The 23,766-nt window shown below is 38.7% G+C and overlaps 1 protein-coding gene across 1 annotated transcript in view; it reads right to left on the reverse strand.

Moving 5' to 3' along the window:
• The window catches only part of ccser1 (coiled-coil serine-rich protein 1), a 203,738-nt gene that overhangs the window by 178,233 nt on the left and 1,739 nt on the right, over positions 1-23,766 (reverse strand). Inside the window, exons 2-4 of the mRNA XM_041786666.1 lie at positions 14,391-15,406; positions 13,227-13,644; positions 9,327-9,511 (exon numbers count right to left, since the gene is read on the reverse strand). Coding sequence (XP_041642600.1) covers positions 9,327-9,511; positions 13,227-13,644; positions 14,391-15,383 — 1,596 coding nt within the window. The 5' untranslated portion in view covers positions 15,384-15,406. The remainder of the gene's footprint in view (positions 1-9,326; positions 9,512-13,226; positions 13,645-14,390; positions 15,407-23,766) is intronic.

Here is a 23,766-nt window from a genome sequence, read left to right on the forward strand (position 1 = left end):
CACAGTTGCAATGTCAGGCTGTGTAATTATTATATAATCCCATAAAAGGCTGCAGTTTTCTTGTATTAAGTAGTACTTGAAAGTTTTACAAAAATAAAAAGCATTTAAGTTTATAATAATGCCACTAGTGCACTTTGTATAAGTATCTTTATTTTAAAAATAAAGAAAAACTTGTGTTATTAGATAATTAAGCTGTTTTGAAAGCAGCACTGTAACAACTTCGGTTCTGTAGTTTTTTTAATGCTAAGATTAAACAAATTGAAGGAAACACTACATTCTTAGGAGGAATGATTATATGCAATGAAACTTGGATCTTCCAATGTGATCCTGAGCAGAACAGCAGTCAGTGAATTTAAAACACCCATCATCACCAAGGATGAAGAAAGCACCACAAAGCAAGTCAAAATTCAAGGCCATGTTGATTATTTTCTTTGACATTAAGGGTTTAATTTGAAGGAGTGGGTTCCAGCAGAGTCAACTGTGAATCAACACTATTACAAACAGGTTCTAGAAAATCTGAGATAAAAAGTCTGAAGACAGAGACTACAGTTGTGAAAAAATTGTGTCATTCTGCTACCATACAACACGCCAGCTCACACTACGCTCTCAGTACAGCAGTTTCGGGCCCAAACACAAATCACAGTGCTTGATCACCCTTTCTATTCACCTGATCCAGCACCATGTGACGTTTTCCTTTTTCCTAAGATCAAATCTGTGCTCAAAGGAAAACGTTTAGAGTCTGTGACAGAAGTAAAGAAAAGAACAACAGAGATTCTGTGACAACTTTCTAATGAAGACCTGCTGCACTGTTTTGATCAGTGGAAGTCTGAATGCAGCGGTGTGTTGATGCAGAAGGGGAGAATATTGAAGAGGGCAGACACTGAAATCTGTTCCTGTTCAATAAAACTGTGTTAAAACATTAGTCTCATTTTTTAATCGCCATACCTCGTATGTCATAGTGCAATCGTAAATTGCAATCTTATCCAGTTTAATCGCATATTATTGTCAAATTGCGCAGCACTAATACAGATGGATCAAAATGAAACAAGACTACTGCTGTCTGGACTTCACAGTTTCAACCATTCTCTATACTGACCTCTCATATGAGAACAAGAGTCACAACATTGCCTAACTTTTCAATCACACCTTTGCCCATTTCTGTATGTGTATATTTTAATGAGAGGGAGAGAGAAGGAAAGAAAAGACTTCCAGCAAAATCAGTGCTCGCTCTAATACCCCACCTATGTGGGGCTATTATGGTGTGTGGATTAATGTGTATATTAGTGTTTTCATCAGACCCTCAGAGCAGTAAACATCAGAAAAAAAGGACCAGGATGAATTCCCGTCTAATACAGTTGCACAGAAGACTCCATTTAAGGCATTTTGGGCATTAAAGCAAATAGCTGAAAGGTATTGGAAAAGAAATGAAGACCATGTGATACAACTGCACACGGACTTCATTTGAAGCTAAATTACCCATTTTAACATAACCCTCTAACCACAGAAATGTGTTAATATGATTTTTACAACCCAGAGCTGTCACCTTTTACCTCGCTTATGTGATTTGAGTGAGTGTAATCCTTGAGTTAATAGCGATAATATCAGATTCAGGGTCTCGTTAAAGATGGCTCCATCTCTGAACTGCTGTGCAGAATGACATCCAAAGCAGGCACAAAGAAGTGAAATGTTCTCTCCATCCATTTAAAACCACTGGGTTCAATCTGTTCAGACACTGTGGAAGTCATATGTACAGTCAATGAAAATCACGTTTATTCAGGGCTTTAGGGTGGCAAATGCATTAAGAATGAAGGAAAGAGGTTGGTCATTGCAGTAAGGTATGTGGCTTCTAGCAAGGGAAAAATAAAAGGACAAGCAAATTACTTTTATTCTGTCTGAGCAGACGCTTCACTGGCAGTTGTATTTACAATGTGCCAGAGGGAGTAAAAGAGTGAATGTCCAGACAAATCAAAAATTCATTTGTTGTATGGAAAGAAACAGATTTTACTCACTGTCCAACTTATGCCACTTTACAGCTGTTATTTCGAACAAATACACGGAATAATCACTCGTTCCAGAGCAAAGCAAACATCTGTTTCATATTTAACAGGCAATTTCATTTAAAATACTAAATTCACATGCTGGTAATGTAAGCTTGTTTGAAAATCATGGGCATCAATTTACAACACATTTCTTAATTAAAGATTCCTTCCATGCCTAGTATTTTAAATTTTCTTACATAATAAAAATATGATGTGACAGATGCTGCCACAGCAGAATATATGACTACAGTTATAACTTATTATGACTTAACATCCTTTTAAGCTTCTTTAAATATGTAGTTTAGATAAGAGAGAAAGTCTTAAGGTGAAGAACCTTGCAAAGACATATCAGAAGGCTCCTACAACTCATAACAACTTTGTTTAAATCATCATAACAGAAAACTGCCTGTGCAATTAATAACTTCAGAAACGACTTCATTATTTTTAGCTGCTCCAGTTTATTTGCATGCTGGATAAGACAAATGGCTGAAGGTGCAAACACAGTCCTGATCTAGAGACCTAATCAACTCTATGCAGAACAGAACGAGATGCATCCACTTCTTGTTTTAAATTGACCTGCATCTACCTGCAACGTTAAATCTGATTGAACTTAATGTGTCGAATGGTTGGTTCGACACATTAAAGTCTAATGGTTTAGCCAATTAGAGATACCTATATGGCCTGAAAGCTCCTTCACTGAGTCACACCATCATTTGTCATCTGTCACACCAGCACTTCTACTCCATTGAGAGGGACAACAGTCATAACTCAAAGGATTTTATTCTAATATATCATACATGCCTTGAAGCTTATTAATAACCTTTAGCACAGAAAAGCAACATATAAGCAAGTTAATTAACTTAACTTGTATGGATAAAATACAGGATTGGAAGGGCTACCAGCTCAAAATTAAGTTTAGAGAATTTCATTACATTTTTATGAAGTATCTAATGGTGCACATCCCTCTATGGTACCGACTCAACTCTACTTAGTTTTGTCCCAGAGATGGCTGTATGCAGTGAGAGAAAATACTACTGAAAAGTACAGGAGAGTTGGAAAGTCATACAGCAGTACAAAGAGGATGAAAAGAGGGGTCTGATTCCTATGTTGGACATCCCACTCATGACGCTCCTCGTGGCAACACGATCAGAAGGTTGTGGGTTCAATCCCAGCTACTGCAGTGACATCTCAATGTGTCCTGAGGCAAGAAAGCTAGCTCTGCTTTGCTCACACTGCTTCGTCAGTGGCATGTTAATCTGTATGGATGCCACTGAATGAAGTTAGCTAATACTGATGGCCAATCCTCACTGGAAACCTCTGTCATCAGTGTGTGAATGAGGAGTGAATGGTGTGAAAGGGTAAGAATGGGTAGGTTTGACCTGCAGTGTAAAAGCGCTTTGAGACGTCAGATGACTAAAAAAGCACAATACAAACTAAAGTCCACTTACCATAACGGAAAACTTGATTGAATTTGAATGCACAATACTTTTTAAAGGAGCTATCAAAGGGTTTGCTGTGAGATGGAAAGTTTCAGTAAACAAGAAAAGTTCTTTAATTTTGCCTCTGATGTCCTTAAATGTTAATCCAATACATTGCTTTCCTCTATGATCACCAATGAGCCCATTTTCAGCTGTATTCCTTGCAGGTACTTTTACTATTTTATCAGCCCCTACGCTCATCAGTGTTTTTAAATTAAACCATACATAATACAAACAAGAAGTTCCCTCAACATGATAGTCCCAAGATATTAAAAGAACTAGCTAGATAATAAAGATATTACCTGCTAAGTGCAATATCAGAAGCTATTTATGCTTTCATTTGAGCCTGTTAATACTCCCATTACAGAAGCTGTGTTGACCTGTTTCTCACATAGAAACTAAAAAACACTTAACTCAGTGATATTCAAATACTGCAGCCTGATAACAGTTTGTGAGAATATACAGTGTAAATCAGCTGTTACACACATGAATCTCTTCAGTTCATAACTAATTGTTTTTGTGAAACTAATGCTGTCAATTTAGCTGCATATTTGCAGCCATTGCTCCCAGTAGATATGAAATATAATGTATTAGTCATGACATGAGATAAATATGTTCTGCATAATGAAATTTGATTTCATTACTCATTGTGTGTAGTAAATATTACTGCCTTGTTGTGATCTTTGCAGAGTAAACATTCAGACCTCCTATCTTCTGATATCCTCTTTCATTGTCATAGCGCATTCCAGCCGTGTAGCAGACATTATTACAAATTGTGTCTCTGATATGAAGTGAATTCTTATCTGTTGTTTGATTAATACAAGTGTCACTTATGATATCTGGCCTTTTCAAGGCAGCAATCAGACTCAAGGATATGAAAACAAGACGTACCCAGCAGTATAACACTCTCCTTCAAGCAACTGTTGTTGTGCATAAGCAAAGCGGATTGCTGTTGAACTTTCCTGCCATACATGTCAATTACAATACGAATAAAACTTAGCATTCAAAGCTGTTCAGCTTGTCTCTGAGATAAGACAGAATCTCTGAAGTAATGCGGGAATTTAACACTATCACTGTGCCTGCCACAACATTATCACTGCTGTCATTGAGAAACTTATGAGCAACTAGAACAGTAAATATATTCTACTGAAATAAATATCTCACACAGTCCAAAAGGGATTTCAAAACAACAACTATAATGAGATCACCCAGCAGCTCAGGCACACAGCATCACTAAGATTCACAGAGGTGCCTCACACTTTATCTGTGAATTCAACAAATTAGTCATTTATCACTACAAACCAAATCTTTGCTCAGTAATAACTGTATTGTGTCTGCGCTGCATATCCATCCAGAGTACTGTTTAGCCTCAGTCTGCCTCTGCACAGGTGTTCTGTCTCAAAGTTCCCCTTTATGCATAAACCCCACAGTGAGCCACTGTATGCATAAGAAATGAAGAGCCCATTCTATTGCTTTTACGTATATCCTCACCACCTACAAGATGTTCTTGTTTTCACCCTGTGGCATTAAGCATATTGCAAACACTCAGGCACACTGCAGAGGTGTCTCTATACAGACCTTTTCATTTGATACAAGGGCCCTCTGTGCACCAACAAACTTTACAAAGCTTAAAGTACATAATTTAATATACACTCCAAGGCTTCTGCTTTTATTTCTGTGTAACTTAGGCCTCTGTGGAGCCCTTAAAAAAGGGAAAGATGGAGATTACTCCATGAGTGAATGTCAAGAAGTAGATGCATTCCTTTAAGTACAAAGCAACGTGCTGCGTATATCCCTGCCCTTTTTAATCTCCTAGTTAAAGCGTTTAGTCCCTGGTAAAATAAATGGGATTGACTCCTCCTAGCTTCCTCCAGCAGAGTCTCCTCAGCGTGTTGTAAGAAAAACAACTCAAACACAACAGAAGCTTTAGCCCTTTTTCAGTAGAATGCAAATATAGCTGCAGTACACATAAACAGAGGCAGTTGCAGTGTTTGTTTGACAGCCAAAGCTAACAAACTAAATCACTTCTCCACTCATCTTTAGAATTTAAGCATTGTATTTAAGTACTTTATCCACTAACACTCCCACTAAACTTAATTTCAAGGCTTTGCTTTAAAAAGATGCAAATTCAGGGAGAAATCCTTGTTGTTATGTGTTTTTAAAACAAATCAGTGTCTACCCACAGACAGTGGTGGAGAGAAACCGAGTAAATTTACTTTAGTATTATATGTTTTTGAGTATGCATACTTTATTTTTGGGGGAAACATGTCACTTTTATTATATTGCATTTGATAGACAAAACTCATACCTTTGAGTTCTCTACAGCAGTAGTTTTCAATCTTTCTTTGCCCAAGGCACACCTAAGATCAAGCCAAAATTTCAAGGTAGACCACAACCATATCTTTACAAAATAGCCTCTTACATGTTACAGTAAATCGAGCGTATAGTGCTGGTTCAGGCAGGCCATGGACTCAAGCGCTGCCATGTAATTGAGATCAGCTGATCTAATCAAAGTTCTTGTCAGCTGATGCGCTCTAGGCATGCTATTGGCATATCCTACTCATGCTGCCATATCCAAAGCCTGTCTATGCTTTGCTGCTCCCTCTGCAAGCTTCTTTTTACAGCCCTCCTCCACCCCAGCTCCTCCTTTTATTGTACCTTTTACTTCATCAGTGTCATTCTGTTGTCATTTATGCCTGTTCTGCTCTGTTTTTTGTTATTGTATAGTTGTAGTAATAATGTATGGTTGTACAAATTCCTACGGTACACTAAGACTTGGCTCAAGGCACACCAGTGTGGCTGCCACACCATTTGAGAACGACTGCTCTACAGTTCTATGAACCCTCTTGCTCCTGGTTACTTTTCCTCTGAGCCAGCTAATGAGTTTTCTTTCTCCTCTAAAGTCCAACCCAAAGACAATAAACAGTGTTCATGTACTTCTGTATGCTATTTGTCCATATCATATTGCTGTAATCTCCATGGCTGAACATAGAGCAAACATAAAACAAGCATCCAAATCAGGGAGTTCATTTAGTGCTGCAGCAGAGAAGGATGACGATTCTCTCCATGGCCATATCTTAAGCCTGTGTTTTAGGTTTTTGAATGAAGAAGGATTTGGTCTTCTCTGCCATGTACATGGAGCACATACTTGCACAGGTCAATAGAAAAGTTTACAGCATCAGGTAAAAAGAGAACTCATTGTACATTTTATCTTTTTTTAATCTAATGGCAGGAACATTGAAGAGAGAACCAGGAGTCTAAAACTCTAAAACACAACTCATGGGCTTTGCTCCAATCTCTAAATGTGATCAATTTGAAAATAAACCCCTCTAGCAAACATGCAGTGTGGATTAGGTTTTTAATTAGGAGTAAGTGAAAATTAAAAACATTATTTTTGTGAATCAAAGCTGCAAAGCACTGTCAAGTGCATTGTGGCTGGTTCTGCCCAGAGCACACTGGAACACTTTTGGATATTTCATGGCCAGAGGCGTGGGTACTGAGAGCAATCAGGAAACATCCCTTATCATAGAGATAATTATGAGCAAGTGTATCAGCTGGTACCAATTGAGGCCAATTACAACCACTCTTTTAATCCCTGGAAAAACCTCTGTACACCAGGCAGGCCTTATGCTGAAGCTTGAAACATCCCCCCACAGCTCACATTGTTCTCAACAAAAAGCATCAAGCTTACCATTTTAAGTTTAAGCTAGTAAAACTGATGGTGAACTTGGGACTATTGGTGGGATTTCCAGCTCTTCTTAGAGATCAGGCTCACTTGGCTCAGCTCAGCAAGAACAGCAGGCTCATGCTGCCCCCAAACAGCTTTTCAATTGTTACCACTTTGACTTCATGAGATCAACCAAATATAGCAACATTTAAAAATATTTTAAAATTTGGTTGATACTTGTGGCATTTTATAAATATCATGTTATCATTTTTTAAAATACCCCATTTCCCTTAAAATGTCTTGTGGCTCAGATGAACCTAATTTACTGGCACCCCTGATGTAAAATAATACAAGATATACAAGGCTCTTTAATGATGAGATTGTGATTATAAGGATAAAACCATGTGGTTCAGTCACACCGAGTGTTACACATTAAAGGTTGGGTATTCACACACAAATGCTATAAGTTTCCAATAAGTGATGTCTTTAGTTCACTGCTAGAAACTGATTGAAGTGCATGTGCTTTTGCTTAGTTGGAAAATTATTATCTTAAAAGTTCAGCAATGCATTAACTTGAAATTTTTGGGTTGAATAGAACGAAAAACAGCTGAATCTTTCGGTACATTAACTGAGGTGTATGGGGAACACTGCATGTCATGTGCATGTGCATTTGAATGGCACAAAAGATTTTGTGAAGGCAGAGAGAATGTCCAAGACCATGAACATTCTGGGCATCCATGCAAATCAAGAACTTCACAAAACATTCAACAACAGAAGAAATCATTCAAAATGATCAAGGACTCAGTATAAGAATGACAGCAGGAATGGTCTCTATTGATGAAGAGACAGTTCTGCAAATTGTACATGAAATTTGAGCATTACAAAAGTGTGTGCGAAATTGAAAGAATCCCAATTTTATTTAGAAAGTTGTTCTTCTTTTAAGCTCATCATTTTCTGATACCTGACCAAAAACACATTTACTTAAATCAGTAGCTAGCAGTGAACTTAAGACGTCACTTAGTGTAAACTTAACAGCAGTTGTGGATGTGAATATTGAACCTTTAATAAATAACACTCAGTGTGACTGGGAACCACATGGTGTTATCCACATAAGCATAGTCTTAATATTTAATAGCCATAACTTCTAATGTTACACCATCAAGCTGGAGTGCTTGGTGTGCTGGTGGTTGAGTGGTGTGGAAAAAAATCACTATTTTGTCAAATAACAACGACAAACTGACAATGTTTGATTTGATATGCACACAAAGCTAAGTTACAATATTCTGTTTAGAACTTTTATCTTTTAATAATCTTCTTTGTTTATTTCTACCTGATTTTAATTTGTTCTACTTGATTTTAATTTCTTTTATAAACTTGAGGCATTTAATTACTGTATAAATAATTATTTTAAAATGTATGGTTTTGTTTATCCCAGCTGCTTATCCTTGGATTTGAGAGCTTTAATTTCTTTTTGTTTTAATTATATTACTTGTCATTGTAATGAAAAGCAAACAACATAATGTTGTTTTATCGCATTTCTCTACATATGCAAAGTACATTCATGTGCTGCATTTTCCAGAAATTTCTGTAAGTGCAGTGTCAGGTATATTTAAGTGGCCAGTAAATCCACTCACCAGATACTGAAATGTTTAATAGGCCTCTTAAAATAGCACTATCCAATATTTATACCACTTGTCCCATTCAGGGTCATGCAGGGGGGCTGGAGTCAATCCTAGCTGTCATTGTTAGAGGGGCACATGCACCCTGAACTTGTTGTTAGTCAGTCACAAAATATCAACAGGTTTCAGCTCATTTTTTGACAAAATATGCAAAAACATTGTATTGCTTTCAAAGATCAGTGAAGCTACACTGTTCTACCTTGTTTCACTATGAGGATGTAGAGAAGATGTGATTCATAATAAGTAACAGTATGTAGCCATGCTGATTGCATTTGCATTTTGTGTGTCTGGGGACTAGTTATGCTTTACCTAATCCTAAACATGGTTCACTCACACTTAATGTGATATAATAGTGATTAAGAAAAAAGACAACTGACTTCAAAGGCAAGCAGACAAACATTGAGACTATAATCAAAATGTAATCTAGGTCTACAGATGGTAAAACACCCAGCTCATGACCTACCAGACTTCCCATTTTAGATGATGAGGAATTGTTTCTGTGTTTGAGCAGACCACATCCCTCCATGCCTGGGGCATCTCTGTGGTTTCCATGGATACGAGGCCCACCAGCCCCTTCTGAAGACGAGCGCAGACGCCTTTCCATCCGCATCACCTCATGATATGGGCTGACGCTGCTACACAGAGAGGCTGGGAGAAGATAGAAAGTGAAGAGACAAAGAGATTCAGACTGATGGAGAGAAAGAAACAATTAAGGGGAAACTGCTGTAAGCAGTGAATCCACAAGAAAAAAATCAAGACATTTTTATTATAATCTAAAATTGCATGTAGTCAGCTCTATTTCCTGAAGGAATTTTTTCATTAAACTGAATAACAAAGCAGTTCTTACTTATTCAGCTTTTCAGATTAAGTTATATCTCTCACAATGGAACTCTTCAGAAGTATTTTAATCTGGTCAAATAGTATTTATGCCTGTTTTGTAATAAAGTTTAGTCTACATACCAAGCTTGCTGCTTAATAATAAAGCTGAATAATAAATATGAGATTTCAGGGACAATAATCTTCAGGAAGACAAACGGAGCACTTCCTCAATTTCCCTACTTTAATCAACAAATATTAGGATGTGAAAACAGATTACACAATGCCAAGTCATCTTAATAATCAAGGAAACATCTTTATGAGAAACAGCACCTCATTCCAACCACTTTCTCTCTTCCTCCTTCTATAACTTACACATACACATAGGCCAGAATTGCACACATAAAAACACAGTTCCATATGTGTGCACATGTGAGTCATCTTTATTTTCTCTCTGTAAAGCTGGGCATGGACAGCTGAAGTTTTGGCTTCAGACAAAAAAAACAAAAGCCCTACAATTTCCTCTGACTACCATGTCTCCAACTATTTTTTACTAGAGGCTCAGACCACAATCAGGCCTACAAGCACAAGGGGGCCCACATACCAGAGGCCAATGACATTCTTTGAAAAGATGTTGTAGCTGTTTGGTCCAACAGACAAGCTCATTCTGTTATCAGTGTGTATTTTTCTCTGCTGCCTCAAAGCAAGATAGCTGCAAATTCAGCTTCTTTTCCATGAGCATGGCTTACAACATTGGTTCCCAACCTTTTTATACATTGAGCTCCCCCTTCACATGTCCAGGAAGAGCTGTGGTCCACACGACCAACATGACAGAATAAAGTGACTTATTGCTGTCAAAAATACACATCAATTTGAATTGTTTTCATCATTTAAAGCCAAACAAAATAGCCAAAAACACACGTTTTATTACCAAAAGACTTCTGTATGAACCATTCGTGTGTTTTCTCATGATTTTAGCTAGTTTGAATGACCCTAACTTCAATAATCTCAGAGCAGACAGACCCTTGCACTCCCCCTGAAATCTCTGGCGCCCCCCCAAAGGGGTTCTGGACCCCAGGTTGGGAACCAAGGGCTTACAACACAGTGTCAAACTCTGCTTCAAAGCACATATGGTAGATTTATATCAGTTAAAGTTGCAGTTTTGTCATATTTCTAGAATGACAGCATGGCACGATCAGTAAAGACTGCCTAGAGAAGAACTAATGCTAAAATATAAATATATGTCTACAATTCTGAGGGACTTTGGCATCTTATAGTGTAAAATATTTTGACTATTATATTTTGATCACAATTGGTCTTGCTGGCACTCTTTCATTCCCCCTAAAAGTTCAAAATAACATGCACACATTTCAGTTGCAAAGCTATAATAAGCTCTCATATCAGCTGTCATCAACCGCAAAAACTTTTGAAGTGAAATCTGAAGGTGCTTTTAAAACTCTATTTACCACAAACATTAAATATGATGGGTTTTTTTTCCTGAAAGAGAATTTAAACTGGCCAGATTTGACGTCTACAACTTAATAAAACCTCCTTTGCATGTCACTGCTGTTTAAGACAAGAAAAACAAGGAGTGCCTTTGTTTAATTACTAGAGTGGGGAGAATATTTTCTATCATTTTAATTGAGTTGTTGCAACCAGAAGAAGTCAAAAATACTGAATTCCTCTTCGAAGCAGTATTTTTTTATAAACAAAAGTGTGTTGCCTTGGTTCCCCTGCTGGCACAACTCTGTCTTCCTTCTCAAGTTTTACCTAAATAAGTCTCCCTACAAGCGGTGTTATTCATTGTATAACTGAGCCATAAAAAGATTCAGAATAAAAGCATTCCATACAATTGACATGAGTTTTATCAGAGAAATGTCAAATGGCTCTTACCCTGAAAAGCGACAAACAGGAAGTGTAAATGTACTGTTTATCTTGCCTGTGACATGCTTTACAGATGTGGACATACCCTCACCAGCCACTTTAATAGGTACATCAGTTCAATTGCTTGATGCAATTGATAGTTAATCAGCCAATCACATGGCAGCAACTCAATGCATTTAGCCATGTAGATGTGGTCAAGATGACATATTTCAGAAATTGCTGGTCTACTGGGATTTTCATGTATAACCATCTCTAGGGTTTATGATGATCTGAGAAAGGGAAAAAAACAGTGAGCAGCAGCTGTGTGGACAAAAAAGCCTTGCTGATGTCAGAGGTCAGAGGAGAATGAGCAGACTGGATGTAGATGATAGAAAGAGAAAGGTAACAGTAACTCAAATAACTACTTGTTACAACCAAGGTTTGCAGAATACCATCACTGAACTTACAACACATGGAACCTTGAAGCATATGGACTGCAGCAGCAGAAGACCACACAGGCGACCAAACGTTGCTTGGTGTGATGAGTCTCAATTTCAGCTGCCACAGTCAAATGGTAGGGTCAGGATTTGGCATAAACAACATGAACGCATGGATCTATCCTGCCTTGTATCACGGGTTCAGGCTTGTGGTGGTGGTGTAATGGTGTGAGGGATATTTTCTTGGCACACTTTGGGTCCCTTAGTACCAATTCAGCCTACCTGAATATTATTGCTGACCATGTCCATCCCTTTATCACTCCAGTGTACCCATCTACTGATGGCTACTTCCAGCAGGAAAATGCACCATGCCACAAAGCTCAAATCATCTCAAACTTGCTTCTTGAACAAGAATAATTAAGGCAGTTCTGTAGGCAAAAGGAGGTCCAACCCGGCACTAGCAAGGTGTGCCTAATAAAGTGGCTGGTGAGTGTACATATCTACTAAAACAAGCTTATTATAGCTCTTGATTTATCATTTTCCTGTCTACTTTAGCCAAGAGACACACAAGGTTTACAGTAAAACAGGCAAGCCTTCTATTCTCAGCACTCAAACTTGCAATCTGAATTCCCTGACTTGCTGATATACATGTTGAAATGAAAATCAAGTCGTTATGCAGCCATTAAGTGGCTAACACACCCAGTCTGAAACAGGCATTAGGCATAACAAATATGTAAAAACCCAACAACACCTAAGCAACAGGCAAGTAGATTAAATGCATAGATTACAGAAATTGTTTCAGTGACATGATATGGATAAAACAACATATAAATTACCCAAAATTTAACTGCTGCCTTCAATCTGGAGGCCAAAAGCAAGACCACATTAAACTGTGTACGTTGCCCTTTCCACCTTACGTACAATGGATGTTTCGTTATAATCCTTAGAAATATATCAACAGCTTCTCTCCTCTCTTTGATTCTTACATTGGGATTGATTTTCATGCTTAAGCAAATCATTAACAACTGGGGAAACCAAATTAACAAAACAATGTGGTGTGTTACACTAGAAAGCAAATGCAACATAAGAGTTGCACTGCATAAGTAAGGATTTTGGCTGACTTTTGAATTTCATATCTGGTCAACAAATTCATAGAGCCCTCATCCCAAAAGAATGTCAACAGGCCTTGGAGCTAAGTTTGTGTCTGTGCATGTAAATCTGTGCTTGTGTTTACATCCTTTTCATACCTGCATGTGGTTTCCTCAAGTGAGAGGACCTGGGTTCATGGCAGCCACAGAAGCTTCCTCTCTCTTGAACTGAGAGTGTGTTTCTTGCCCTCCTTTCTGACTGCTCTGGGTTAGAATGACACCCTTCGCTGCGAACCACACACGCCTCGCTCTCACTTGTGGTCTCTGTGTGGTAACCTGACTTCCTCCTCTCCACCAACCCCCTCCTCTGCTCTGCAAACACCTCTTCCCTCGCTTCCCTTCGCTCTTCCTCTCTCTCCTTCCTCTCCTCTGGTGACTGTTCCTGCAGAGGCAGGCAGGGAACAGCTGTCTCAGGCTCTGAGAGGGAGATAGCAGTCTCATAGTCTGTGTTGTTGGCTGTGCTAGTGTCAGGGAGGAGAGGCTTTTCAGTGCTGGACTGGGCTGGAGTGAAGAAAACCTGAGGAGAGGACATTAACTTAAGCATGTGTTCAATAGAATTCTAAAAATTTGCATTCAAAAACAAGAAAACGTAAACACTGATGAGGCAAACGCAGTTTAAAGAGAGGAGAACTGCTTTAGTATTCAAAAGGTGGATATTTGTGTCCTCAGGCAGAAGTGTGATGTTTTCATAACACAGTCAAGAAGTGTTTACTTTTCACTGGCCTCAGCACAGAGCTTTCTCTTTGCAAATGTTAAACTGCTAAATAGCTTCCTTTCTGGAGTTCTTCCTCTAACAGGAAATAAAATAGAACCAACTCTTTGAAGGAGAAAAAGTCATGAGCATAAAGGTGTAAAATGTGAAGGGCAGTTTGCAGACATCTGTGGGTTTTCTTTTCATGCCTTAGCACTTTCAATAAAAGTAGTTTTCATGCCCACTGCTTCAATTTTTATGCCAAATTTCACAGATTCCACACAGAAGTCATAAATATTCCTTCTTTATGGTTTTTGTTGACATCCAAGGACACTAGTGGCTGTATACACGGCCCCTGAAGCGCTTACACGCTTTTCCGTGGACTAAAAACTCTGTTTGTACATGCAAAAAGATGTGATGTGCTGGATAATTGGCATGTTTTTATACTTGCTTTTTAATCATAAGAGTCATGCTCTTGCACTAAAATAAAAGGCAATTTCAAATATGAAGCATGCGATGTTTTTCAGCATATTAGTATGAATGTTAGGTGATTAACATTCAAACCAAGCTACCTGGGAGGTAGAGACAACAACACTGAAGTTCTCCGGTGCAGCTGGAGGGTCCTGTGCAGTCATTTCCATACCCAGTCCAGGTACAGAGGCAGCTTCTGGGGCTAAACCAGATCCAGGACTTGGAGCTGGCAGAGCATCCACCTCTGATACAGAATCCTCTGTAATGGGGATGAACTCTGAAGGTGTAATGGCAGTGGTTCGGTCCTCTGATATCATAGGGGACTGGAGTGAGCTTTCCCCTCCAGCACCCAGCAGCTCACCTGGCCAAGACCCTGGAGTGAGCCCTCCGGCCCCTGGAGTGTTGGCGGTTGAGCTTGGTGGTTCAAGGTTCACTTCAGGGGGCCTGTGGTGATCAGAGGTGCGGGAAAAGCGGTGGTGGGCTGAAAATGATTTGGGCAGCAACTGTTTCTTATGGCGGGAAGGGCGTTTGTTGGTAGTGCTGCCCCCACTGTAGTCATCAAGGAACCCAGAGTCGTCGCCCTCGTTGGCCCCTGAGCCGCTGATGCAGTTTATGAACACATTTCGATTGGATGAGGAGGACGAAGAAGACGCTTTGTCAAAATCCTCAGTCTGAGAGCGTGTGATTTTCTTTTGCTTGCTGCTGCCAAACCCGAATGAGTGGCGAGGCTTTGCACGGACACTGTCATCACTAAATCCTGCCGACACTGACGTGGTTATCGTCTGCTGGTTGTTTCCATTTGCATCTGTGCCCGATGACAGTGGAGGCGTGAGGTTTAGGTTGATTGGCTGGACACGTGGTTCGCTGTTTCGCTTGGCTGTGAAACTGAGAGACGGAGTGCGGAAAATGCTCCTGCGTTTCCCTGTGCTGCCAGAGCTGGAGTTGGTGCTGGATGGCGAAGAGCTGTGGACACCATTTCCAACTCCGCCCGAAGACGGAGAGGAGGGGAGAGACTCCTGCCTCTTACTGTTGCTGCGGCGGAAGATCGGCAGGCGGGACACAAGGGTGGAACGGCGTGAGCCTGATTCACCCATTTAGAAGCTGCGGCAGAGTGGCACTAAGAAGACAAGAGAAACAACAAAAATTGTTGAAAATATTCATCAACATGAATTTGGTGTCATTATAATAGAAGAAGAAATTACACTTCAACTTTCTGAGCCCTGAGCTATTTTTTTAAGAATTTTGTCTCACCCAGACTTATCATCTTAAAAAGCTTGTAAAACATCAACCCTGTGGTGCACAGTCAAGCTCTAAACATCGTTTTCATGATATGTAAGACATGATACAATAGGTATGATACAATATGCCATGATACAATATGATACAATAGGATAGCTATGATACAACACATAAGATACTATCAAGGCAGCCCTCAAGGGGGGATAAAGGGGAGAGCTTTCTGGGGCCCAACCAAATTTAGGGCCCATGGAAGTAAGGAAAATCATGGTCCATTGTTATGTTGGGCTGTGATAATTGTTTTTTTAACCTTTATAATAATCACTCTTATCAAAGCTGCACATACATTCAGCACATATATTTTTATTTGCCATAGAATATAGCCTTCTTAAAAAAATAACCCCTTTTCTTAAAACAGAATCAAAATGGGTTAAAAGTGGCAAAAAAAATGACATGAAAGGAAGTAAAATGGGATTTTAAAAGTAGCAGAAATGGGTCAAGAGTGGCAGAAATGACCAAAAAACAGAGGAACAACAGAAGAAAGGAAATAGGTGTTAAATGGATAAAAAAGGGTTAAATGTGGAGACAAAATGAAGAAAAATGGTGAAAAGGATAATGGAGGGAAAATGGGATTCAAATGGAAATAATGGATTTAACAAAAAATGAGAATGGGGTTAAAACTGGCCAAAAACTGGGTGTAAAAAAGTGGTGCAATGGGGTTAGTAGTGCCAAAAATGGGTCAACAGAGGCAACAAAAGGCAAAAGGTGGCAAAAATGGATTTAAAGTGGCCTTAATGACTTGAAAGTGCCAGACATTGGTGGAAAAGGTGGGGAAGTGGGATTTTAAAAGCAGCAAAATTGATTTAGAAGTGGGAAACATTGTTTAATGTGGCAAAAAAATCTGGTGAAGGAACAGTGATGAAAAGGGGTTAATATGTGGCAAAAATGGTTTAAATTGACAAAACTGGGAAAAGTGGTTGAAAGGAATTAAAAAGTGGCACGAATAAATATTTTCAACATCAGAACCCAGTAAGAGTTAGCAAACTTTTCAGCTCCAAAAGTAGTTAACTGTTAGCCATGTAGCTAGTACCAATGCTACTGATCTAACACACACACACATATATTGATTTTATCTATAAATTAGAACTGGGGGGTGTCTGTTCTCTGAGTTTGTAAGGGGCCCAGCCAAATCTAAGAGCAGGCCTGGATACAATACAATATGATACAATACGATATGATACAATACACTATGATACGTAAGATATACGATATATAGGATACAATATTTAAGATACAATATGAAACAATACTGTGCAATATAATATAAGATTCAGTCTATAAGATACAATACATGGCACGACACAACCCGACTGGACATGATATGACATGATTCAATACAGTGCTGTACCGCACAGCACAACACAATATGATGCAATATGATATAATACATGGATCAAGGTAAACAAAGAGTGAAAGATTAATCAATGCAATTTAGAGAGATGTTTTAACCACTGTCTGACATTAACCTGCTGTATCTTTCTTGTTTTTCTCACAGTTAACTTCTTTGGTCAACTTCTGTTTATATTACCCTAAATCATACGTGAGGATTAAGAGGTGGTTATATGGTGAGTCAAACTGGCAGGGATATCTTTTAGAGTATCACATTTTAATCAAAATGTCACCACACAAGTCAGGACCATGATATATTGGATCTTTATATCACATTCCTACTCCTCTTCATCACATAGACCTAGGAAGTATGATGAGACCATTAAGGCCTGATGTATGCCACAGAGGAAGCTCTAACTACCTGTTATATTCACATTTTAAACATGCAGTACATTCTCTCCAGTGGCTGATAAGAAATAGTATATAAACAAAAGATTATTCATACCAAAAAGCACATGAGATTTCACTATTTTAAAAGAATCATTACAAGGAGCTTCAGTGTACAGATGGTTTGAAGTGAGAAATTTTTCATTATGAGAATGCAATTTGGCTGAATGAATGCAAACAAATTACTGCTGCATCTTCACCCTCTAGATGCTTCTGTTGCAAATGGTGGTGCATAATCGATAGATATTTACCATCCAATCACAAGCAATACAAGTGTAAATAAAAGTAGTGTTGATAACTCTGTTATTGCTGGAATATGTCTCTGAGATATCTGTGTGATGAAAACATTTCAAAATACACTTGCTTGGCAAATGTAAAAAAGCAAAACAAACTCTTTCCAAATTCCAGATGCTGAGCTGAGGCGCTTTGTTTATACACGATGAAAATAGAGATAAGGCTAAAACTTTTAAAGAAAACGAGGGAACTGTCTCAGAATAAAAGGCTGAATTTCTTCCTCTTTTATGTGGTATTTCCAACCTTAAATCTCCCTGTCTTCTGACATACCAAGCCTTATAAGTTACAGAACTAATATACTATTGGTGAGTTAATATTGTATGATGTTAACCAAACACATATTGTCAGTAAAGTAGAGCCCATGACGTAAAGATTGTATATTTTAGGAGGGAGAAAAGTCTGTATGGACTTTATAACTGGAGGGCTTTACTTCTCTGTGAAATGCCACATTATTAAAATTGGCATTTATGTGACAGGTTCATCATGAAGAGACAGGACCGACCCAGAGGGAGAGAGCGAGAGAGACGAAGGCAGAAGCAGGCTAAGTGAATCAAAGGCATATTATACAGTATATCCTATAATACTTCTTCCATTTTTAACAATGCTCACTACTCATACTTGTGCAGAAAAAGAGCTGTCAGTGTGATCACAAGTATGTCATGTTACGATTGGCTTAGTCAGTAAGTGACTTGTGCATAAGAACCACACGCTAAAAAGACAAAGAAGCACAAAAAGCAAAGAGGGAGCCATATTTAACCCTTTCCACTGCCCATTCCAACAAAATATCCACGCTGGAATAGCGAAAAATAGTCATAACATCAAAAATGGAGGCATCTCTTCAAAAACACCTTTCATGCTGAATTACACCCTCACTACTTGTTAGACCTGACCTCTCCACATTAAGACCCCAGTTAAAGAGATATCAGTGTACTCACGTTTTCATTGTTTGCTGCAATTAATTAACCAAACATCAACAATATGGTCCTTGTAATGCTGAAGACACAGCCTCTATGAAAGCTACTGTAGTGTTTTATTTTCGATCTCTGTGTAATAAGCTTACATTAACACCCTTTACTTCAGTGGCTTACAGTATGAGTGTGTCACCTCCTTCAAGGTAAATTTGAACAAGTTCTAAATACACAATGATGTCAGACCTATTAGGAAACCTCACTGTTGTATGAAAAAGGTAAATAAACACCATCAGAGACAGTGGAGGCCGATAACATTTACAGTCATGACACAGTTAATATTTTATACACACAAATATGGGCTGTTATGTTTCACTATGGATCACTTCAAACTACCTGCTCAAGTCAAAACACAGTGCCCACTGGAGAGTCCCTCTTTGGATGAGCCAGCAGTTCAGTGGCTTTTAGCTTGTTATCAAAACCACCAAGCCTTTTGACCTGGTCACGGTTCTCTGACCAGGCACATTAAGACAGTGAAAGACCGATAATTAATTATACAGAGATTAAAAGAGCTTGAGGACATCTCCATTAAGCAATGGTTTAAAGGTGCCTGGCCTTGCAGGAAGCGCAATGACCAAGGTATCTGTATGCATTCTATCCTGATGCATGTATGACATTGAAACACCTCTCTAAAGCATAATTAAAAGGGAAAGTGAATGCAATCTGTTGAGAGGTCTACTCAGGCTAATGTTGCTTGGACAAAAAGAGCTAAAAGAGAAGTGATCCTGGGCTTACACAGGTGTTTACTTCCTTTCTGCATAGACATGAGACTACCTATGTTAGAGAAGTTGACATTATCTAGTTCCTCTTTTTATTACAATGGTACTACTGTTCTGAATAGAAGGGCAAAAATTTGATTTGCTGTTTGTCTGATCCAGAACTTGACTGAAATAAATCAAGCACATGTAGGTATCTAAAGTTTAGGGTTTTTTTAGACAAGGAACCAACATAAAATTGCTCACGTAAGAAAATGATGGGAAGGCCCACACAGAGATGGTAGAGCCCCTTATAGATTAGGCCCTCCTTTAACAATATCAACAAGTGCACCTTGGATCACCAATGTTTGTGCTAGCCTGCTGGCTAACATTCTCCTCCTGGGCCTGGCTCCAATCAGCTTTGGAGCAGACGGCAAAAAGTTTGCTACAGGTCTTAGGATGGCTAAACACAGAGATTACTGTCCTAACAGTAAAGTTCAATGGGCCCACCCACAACGTAAATATTAGAGAAACAAAGACTCAGATCTTTGAAAGAAGAAGTTTACATTTAAAACAACAGATAAACTCTACATTTTTGTTGCTTTCATTTAATGGTTAATGGTGAGTATTTAGGTATACAAAAAGTAATCATTGCTTAAATTTAGGAAGCAGTATGTCTCTGCTACCCTACATGGGCCCCTCCATGACACTGGGCGTCAGAAAGATTCGCCCTTTATGGGGGGCCTTGCTGATCGGTAAAATACACAATGTAAGGGCGGCTGTAGCTCAGTCTGTATGGACTTGGGATGGGAACAGGACGGTCGCCCATTCAAGTACCTGAATGGACCAAAGCATGGATACTGGTCTGGTTACTGGCAGAGATGGTTCACGACTTTAGCACTCAAGTAAAAGTAATGTTACTCTGGTTAAAGCTGACTTAAGTCCAAGTAAAAGCACTAGTCTATAAATCTACTCAAGTTAAGTAAAAAGTACCTCATTTAAAGTTTACTCTGAGTACTAAGTAGCTACTCAGGAGCTGTACTGTAAAATATGATTTTTTTTCCTGACTGGTAAGAAGAACAGAAGAACAGATCTCAATTCAGATTGTTCAGGTAAAGTCACACCTCTATAATAAAGTAAAATACAAGCAAAACTGACACTCTTAGACTCACATATAGTTAATTTTAGCACCTTAAATGCATCTGCATTGGTTCAAATTATATACAGTTGAGCAACACTTTTGAAAATGTTAAATATTTTACAGTATGACAGAGTGTCAACCCAATAGCAAGGCAAGGTATACTGAGGAATACGATGTTTCCTAAAGAAAAGCCCAAAATAAAACTCAAACTCACTGGATAATTTTACTCATGGGGCAAATGTGACTCACATCAAAAACAATAGCTGCAACAGAAATGTGCACAAAAGAACCCCAGCAGGGATCAATGTACAACAGGCAACATCCAAACACAACTAAACACATATAAATATACATCTAAAAACATCTCAAATACATCTAAATGCTTTGCACAAGCCCATGATGGGGAACTCCACCCACACACCCCAGATTTTAAAAGCATAGTGGGCAGAGCTTAGATAAATTAACTCTTTACAGAGGGGAACTAACACGAGTGGGTCAACACTGTCAAATAACTCCAACACTGAAAACCATTTCACTCAGAATGTAGTTGAAATACACTTTAGGAGTTCAAATCAACTCAGAAATGCCTCAGCCTGTCACTTTGACATCTCTGCATTACTGCATGTCCACAAATCCTGTCTGTGCATGTGTGAATGTACACCTGGCCTCACTGTAGTTAGGTAGCATGACTGTGAACAAAAAAAAAACTGTGAAAAAATCCTCTCTGGGATTAATTATGTATATCTTCTTCTTCTTAACCCTTGTTAACAAGGGTCTGTGGTTGCTCCAGTCATAAGCTAATTTTCCAAAAACACTGCATCAAAAAAAATTTGTTGTCTTCTTATTGAGTATACATACAATCATATGTCCAGCTTAAATGGACTTTTACAACACCAACAATTTTAATATCCAGGATCACAATGTATACAAGGGCTTTTTATAATCATGGAGCAAAAAAACTGACTGAAGACAAACTCTAGACTACTAAACTCGACAGTTGGGTCTTCTTTCCAAAATTTTAGAGACAAAATTAACCAGGATATACAAATCAAAATTGTTGATATCATAAGGTATTGTTACATCCATTGAGACAGGAAACCCCAAGCCACGGTTCTAAAAGTTTTTACAGTAGGATGTTAACAGATGGCTATACTCAATGTCATTCTCACATCCTAGTTTCCTTTTGTACACAGAAAAGTAATTGTGTCAGTGCTGCTCCATCATACTTAACAGCAGAGCTATTTTTCCCATCACCGTCTGTTTTAATGTCAGCATACAATACACAAAACCCACTAGTAAAGCTCTTGCGGCTGAAGAAAGGAAGCCTTTTGCTTTACTCCTAATGATTTTTACATGCCAAATAGACCAGCTCAGCTTTAAGTCCTCAGGCATTTCTGTGTAGTCTGCATTGTCTTATCAACGCTGCATCTTGAGCCAACACTTGTTGTCTAATAAATCACAAGGCTAACGCACGGGTCCAAATTCCTGTCTCAGTTTTAGTCCTGCTTTTATCATCTGTGAGCTTCAAATATTAAAAGGTGTGGTATGGGGTGTGAATAAATGGGTGTTTCCTATATAACAGGTTCTCCATGGAATTTCCTTCACAACAATAGACACGTGTTAAAGCCAACCATAATCTTTCACTACATGATGGGAGATTGAGTAACAGGTAACACGTGCTGCTGTTCTTATCCTTGTATGAACACAGTAAACAACATGCTTAACACATGATTTCACAGTTTCTTGGTGACTGATAGGAAATCTTCATGTTATTTAACACAGTGGTTCTAGTAGAGACTAAAGGTTAAGTAGCAGTTTCAGCCTAAAGGCATTTTCTCTCAGAGGGCGTTTGTTTTAATGGAAGGAGTAGGCTGGCTATAATTGAAGGGTGACCTATTCATATCTGAATATTTATGACTTAATGCCTTTTGAGACAGAACTTAGATGACACGAAATGATATGGTGTAATACTGCCTTTAAAATGGGTTTCTAATCTTCTGACATTTGATATCACTTCGCACCGAAACACCAAATTAATTCCTAAATCTGATTCTATCTCCTACATCAAAATAGTTTGGAAGAAAAGTTGCTTCAATTAACTCAGATGCAAGTGCACAAAGTTCAGTTATACCTATAATATTACAGTAGACTGATTCTCAGATGAAACTAACCTTTTGTCACTTCATCTATGCCACAATGCCATTTCACTTGGCTCTTGCAAAAAGTGTTGTCTGGCAAATCTCAGTGCAATGGATCATATCATTTCTGATCGTTTTCATCTTCTGCAGGAAAAACAAAATAATGAACTGTCTTCATGCAAGTCAGGCAGGAGCTCTGGCAAACAATGATTTACTTTTCAGTTTGAACATGGTAGATGTTCACATCTTTAAAAGTTAATTCCTTACCCTGAAGAGAGGATGTGATCAAAACAACAAGCTATCTTGAGACATTTTTGAACCTGGGATAAATGCAGCGCAATCAGCAGAAGAGGAAAATTATTTAAATTCGAAAGCAGACACTAAAGTAGTTTCACTAAATAATTACAAGAAGAAACCTGTACAATTGGGTTGTTTGGGGATTGGTTTAAAAATCAACCAGAGTCCTGAACAAACAGATCAGTCACAGTTCTCAATAATTCTGTTACCACAAGGAAGCATGTCTTTAATATAGAGAAAACTAAACGCTAAAAGTTAACATTTTGCTTCTTTTAGCATCACTTTCTATGTGACTTCATTTTTGACAACAATGCAAAAGGCATCACAAGGAACCTGTGGAGTTCCCAGCTGCTCTGACAGTCATGGGAAACTTTAAAAAAACAGGAAGTGAACAACACTGACCACACAAAGGACTGACATATTCAGAGGTGGGTCAAGGATAGCATCATCATTTTGGTGTTGCTAAATGATTTTTAGATGGCACTTTAATGTTCATCACCACGCGGTACATCAAATGATGTGATATATAGCTGCCTTCTGCTAAAAAGTTAGCATAATAAAGTCCATCCATTCATTTTCTATAGCACTTATCCCGTTAGGGGTCATGGGGTGGTGGAGCCCGGGTGCTCCCTGGACTGGTCGGCAGCCAATCGCAGGGCTGACAACCAGACAATCAGGCATGCTCACACTCACGGGGAGAACATGCAAACTCCACTCAGAAAGGCCCTGGTCAGAAGCTAACCAGCAACCTTCTTGCTATGAGGCAAGGCAACAGTGCTAACCCCTGCGCCAATATCAGAGTCAGCTAAAATCAATTTGTAAACATCAGCATAACAAGAAAACAGAAAAATCCAGTATCATGCATCCCTACT

This window comes from Cheilinus undulatus, linkage group 5 (assembly GCF_018320785.1).
Source record: "Cheilinus undulatus linkage group 5, ASM1832078v1, whole genome shotgun sequence".
In the NCBI taxonomy this organism is placed as follows: domain Eukaryota; kingdom Metazoa; phylum Chordata; class Actinopteri; order Labriformes; family Labridae; genus Cheilinus; species Cheilinus undulatus.